Raw genomic sequence first — 4,471 nt, 5'->3', positions numbered from 1 at the left:
ATTTTTAATTCTCATTCAAACCCCAAAACGAAAAACCGGCAGCATTTTTGCTTGACAACAAGACTCAAGGAACTCGCGATCCCCACTCGTCGATTCCTGAACAAAAAAAAAATGCAGACCAGTACCGGTAACAATACAACCGGCAAGGTTGTTGGCCCATGGCCAAGGTCAAGGTGGCTACTGGTGGGCGTGGGTCTGGGCGTGGGTGTGCTCGGCCTGACCGCACAAATCCTGCTACGCCGCTCGCCCCCTTTCAGCCAGATGTGGTCGCGTCTCAATGCCAGGGCCTACTATCGTGGTGGATTCCAGGTGAAAATTTAATGTAGTTCTTTAATTTAAATAATAATAATATTTTAAATAATTTTTATCACAAGGAAAAGATGACGCTGCGCGAGGCATCTCAGATTTTGGGCACCAGCATTAGCTCGCCGCCGGCTCGTATCCGTGAGGCTCATCGCAGGGTCATATTGGCCAATCATCCGGATCGCGGTGGCTCACCATATTTGGCCTCGAAAATTAATGCGGCCAAGGAGCTAATGCTGCAGTTTCGCAAAAAGAAAGATGGCTAAAGGCTTGGCCCTGACTGTAGACCAAATTTAGATATTATTTTGGGGATTTTTTGGATACTTTTTTAAATGTGTAAATCAAGGCAATGAGATGTGTAATAAAAAAAGTAATTTTGGCTTAGTTTTAAAGAATAAAAGGGTTTATTTATAATATATATCTTCTTTACAAAATATTATAAATTCTAAAAATAAATATTATTAAAAACAAGAAGAATATGTGGCTGCTTTGGGTACTCCTTCTTGCCACAAAATACTTGCACTCGGGTCCTGAACCTGGCTGAACTGCTTCTTAAGCTGCCAAAGTTTGGCACTTAACAGGCAGAGGGGTTTTGTGGGGTTAACCCACTAAGGAAAGTGTAGAGAAATATTTAAAATTTAAAATAAATATATATAAATAATAAATTAATATTATAGAATATAAATTTAAGAGCTACAAATATTTCATAAAAACATTGTCTTAATTTACTTATACTTTCCTCTCAGTGGGTTAAGTCCCAACTGGCCAGTGTCCAGGCATGCACTTGACGCTCCTTTTGGCTGCTGGATGCATCTCCCTCTCTCTCCTTCTTGCCCCAAAGTTCCAGGACATCAAAGTTGCCAACTTTCGAGTTGAGGAATTTTCGACAAGGCGAAGGAGGACTCCCAGAGAGAACTTTTGTTACTTTCGCAGTATCTTCAGGTATCCTGAACAGGAGGACTCCCTCGAAAAACTGTAGGCAAGGCTTAATTGTTGTGTGTCCTGTGTGTGTGTGTCCTGCCCTGCCCAGGGGTGTATAAATTCAGATGGCGCTCAGGTGTCCTTAGTGGTGTTCTAATTACTAACAAACTTAATTTGCTACAAGTTATTTTCTTGCCCAGGCTACTTGACTCGCCAGGACGAGAGCGACACTTAAGCCCACGCGAATCCTTTTGCATTTTTTGTTCGTGGCCTGGCGGAAGGATCCCCGAAAAAATAAACTGGAGAACTAAGTCGCCAGATAGGCCGGTAAGTAACTAAAGTTGGTAAGTAAGCAAGTGGTTGTGACAGTCAACCGAAAGGATTCCCATGCAAATGAGTGCCAGGTAAAAGGTAGAGTATTCAGAATATATATTTCTTATTTGCCTTTATTTTCCCTATTTATTTTTGTTATTAATTACAGTCCTTGGCCAACCACAATCGGTGTAAGCTTGGACACCTTCGAGCGATTTGGGAAAGACATTACAGGTCCTGGGGCCATGACAAGTGCAGTGTGTTGTGCTGCTCCTCCTCCTCCGACATCTCCTCCTTTCTCTTCCAATGAACTGGCCGCAACCGACACTTCATTGGCCCGGGAGTACCTAGCAGGAGCACCATCTCAAGACCCCAAAAGGCAAGACGTTGTAAATTATGCGCTTTGGCTTACAAATTGCATGTGCCTGGCAGCATGAAGCATGTGGCCACTCAACTGGCCGGAGGATGCAGGTCCTGCTCCTGTCCCTGACTTGGCATCGTCACCTCTAGAAGGAGGTCCAGGCTAAACAGTTTGTGAGATTTTTTTGTTGGAAGGGGTAACTTAAAACTGGCCAACTAATTTATATATATCTTGGGGTAATTTTTAAATATATATTTTAATTTAACAATTTTAATTTAATTTATCTAATAAATATTTAAAAAATATATTTTAATATATATTTTATTTACCACTTTTTTAAATAACTTAAAACTATTTTAATTGATATTTATTTTAATATAATTTAAAAATATACATTTTAATTGAAAACCTAATTTAAAAACTGTCTTAATTTAAATGTTAAAAGTCTGAAACTTGGTATAGTTGTATATATTAAGTTTATAAAACATTATATAACATTTTGTTTAAATCAAACTAAGCCTTGATCTTGTACATAAACCTAAACTTGAGGTTCTTAACTCCAACCTTATATTACTTAATTATTTTTCTAGCATTTTAAGGGTTTTTAAATTTTTTAAATTATTTTTAAACGTTTTCTAAACACACTTTTACTACTTAATAAATTTTTGGAAATTTTTGGCCGATTATAAACCTAAGATCATGAGCCTTTAAAAGTACTTTTGGCAACTTTAAATTTTTATAAAATTTTGTAAACTTAAAAATCTAAAACTTGCTATACTTATACACATAAAACCAACCAAACATCCTGCCAAAATTGGTTTAAATAAATCCTTAAAGTTTTTGAGATTATATATTTTACAATAATATATTTATATTATTTTTATATAATAAATATTTCTCTTTTTCAAAGTCTCACCCATCATAACTTGGTTACATTTCCTATAATTATCATAAAACTAGCCTCATTTTAAAGGGAATTTCCAGCAGTGTATGGCCAAGTTCATTCTTCAGAACAAATGCGTGGTCAAAGTTGTTTGCATGTCCGAGAGTTGCTTTCCGTTGGTATTCAAATGAGAAGAGAGGGCAGCCTGGCAACTTGTTTTTGCGGCACTTTCTTGGACATACTTTTCGGACTCAAAGGCAAATATTTTATGCTTTACGTGGTTGGGTTACTTGAGAAATTACGTGGCCAGGCCCAGGCACTCCTCGTTGCCTCGTTTTCATTGTCTTTTGATGGCGGTGATGGTGCCTTTCCAGCAGTATTTAACATGAGCTGCTGCTGCTGCTGCTGGACCGGCGGAAAAGTATGCAAAGTTATTTCTTGTGTCGTCTTGCGGGTTAACTAAATGCTACATTCTACTAACTCTAAACGCATTCAACTTGACTTTTTATCTTAAGGCCACCCCCGAAAAAGGCAGAATGTGTTTTGTACTTAGCGCAGACCGCACCGACAAAAAGTTGTAAAAATCGTGTAAAAAATTCTCGCACACAAGACGTGCAAAATGCGTTTTAGTTTTGTGGCCACCACACTGGACTCGAAATAATTTATTTTAATGATAATGCATGCCGGCCATTGCCATGTCCCCACAAAAACAAAAAAAAAAAAAAAAAATAATACTAGAAGAAGCAAACTTTGCTCTCTAGGAAAATCAGTTTGGGGATTTATATATATACATTTATATTTAGTATATATTTTGTTCGCCTAATGATATGCCAGAAAATATTAAGTGCTCGACACGCCCACTTGGATGCATCATTGTAAAACCCTTTCGGGCAAGACAAGTGCAAAGTTTTGCCCACAAAAACTTTTATGCTACCCATAAAACTTGTGCATTTTTCTACAAAACAAAGAAGAAACAACCCAAAAACAAAAAAAGTAGAAACAAAAAAAAATTATAGAAGAAAAAAGCCTAAAACAGAAACACAGTTGGTCTCACTTTTGTCTTCTTTTGTGTGTGTGTGTGTGTCTCCTTTGCTTAAAACAAAATTTAAATAAAAAAGTTTTCACCCCCAAGAACGGTTAAGTAGTGCCTTCTGGGAACGGAATTTAATGGGTCTGGTCAGGGGTACCGTGTTGAAATCGGTTTTAATGGCTGATTTTTACTGAAAACTAAGCAGGATTTTTGGTTTTCTTTTAGATCTTCAAATTACTTTTGTAACCCTTTTTTTGGTAGAGGGGTTTTTGTTAAAATAAATAAATATAATAATAAAATACACAAGTAAAGTATACATTTTATAAATAAATTATATATATTTAATATAATTTAATAATTTATTTACTTAAAAAAAAACAAATATATATATAATTTTATAAATTTATTTTGTAATAATTAATATTTTTAATAATTAAATAATTAACATTTTTATAATTTAATAATTTATTTACCAAAAAAATATATATATTTGATTGTTTTAAGGGTAAATCATCCCATAATATTTTTATAATTTTATAATTTATTTACTTAAAAATATATATAAAGATTTTTAGTTGTTTTATTGGATAATCCATATTATTTTAATAATTTCATAATTTATTTACTTACAAAAATGACATATATTTAATAATTTTATTGG

General features: G+C 34.9%; 1 protein-coding gene across 2 annotated transcripts; it reads left to right on the top strand.

Moving 5' to 3' along the window:
• On the top strand, window positions 1-695 carry LOC108074926 (mitochondrial import inner membrane translocase subunit TIM14). 2 transcript variants are annotated; one of them, XM_017167155.3, is made up of 2 exons: window positions 1-309; window positions 381-695. In XM_017167155.3, the coding sequence occupies exons 1-2, from the start codon at window positions 112-114 to the stop codon at window positions 567-569; spliced, it is 387 nt and encodes a 128-aa protein (XP_017022644.1). In that variant the 5' UTR covers window positions 1-111; the 3' UTR covers window positions 570-695. The 2 variants fall into 2 exon arrangements, with proteins under 2 accessions (XP_017022644.1, XP_017022643.1); XM_017167154.3 differs by having other exon boundaries at window positions 4-309; window positions 375-689.
• The last annotated feature ends 3,776 nt before the right edge of the window (window positions 696-4,471 follow it).

Source organism: Drosophila kikkawai, chromosome X, assembly GCF_030179895.1.
Source record: "Drosophila kikkawai strain 14028-0561.14 chromosome X, DkikHiC1v2, whole genome shotgun sequence".
Lineage (NCBI taxonomy): Eukaryota > Metazoa > Arthropoda > Insecta > Diptera > Drosophilidae > Drosophila > Drosophila kikkawai.
Note: the sequence above shows the minus strand (reverse complement) of the source record. Positions and strands in the feature narration are given on the sequence as shown.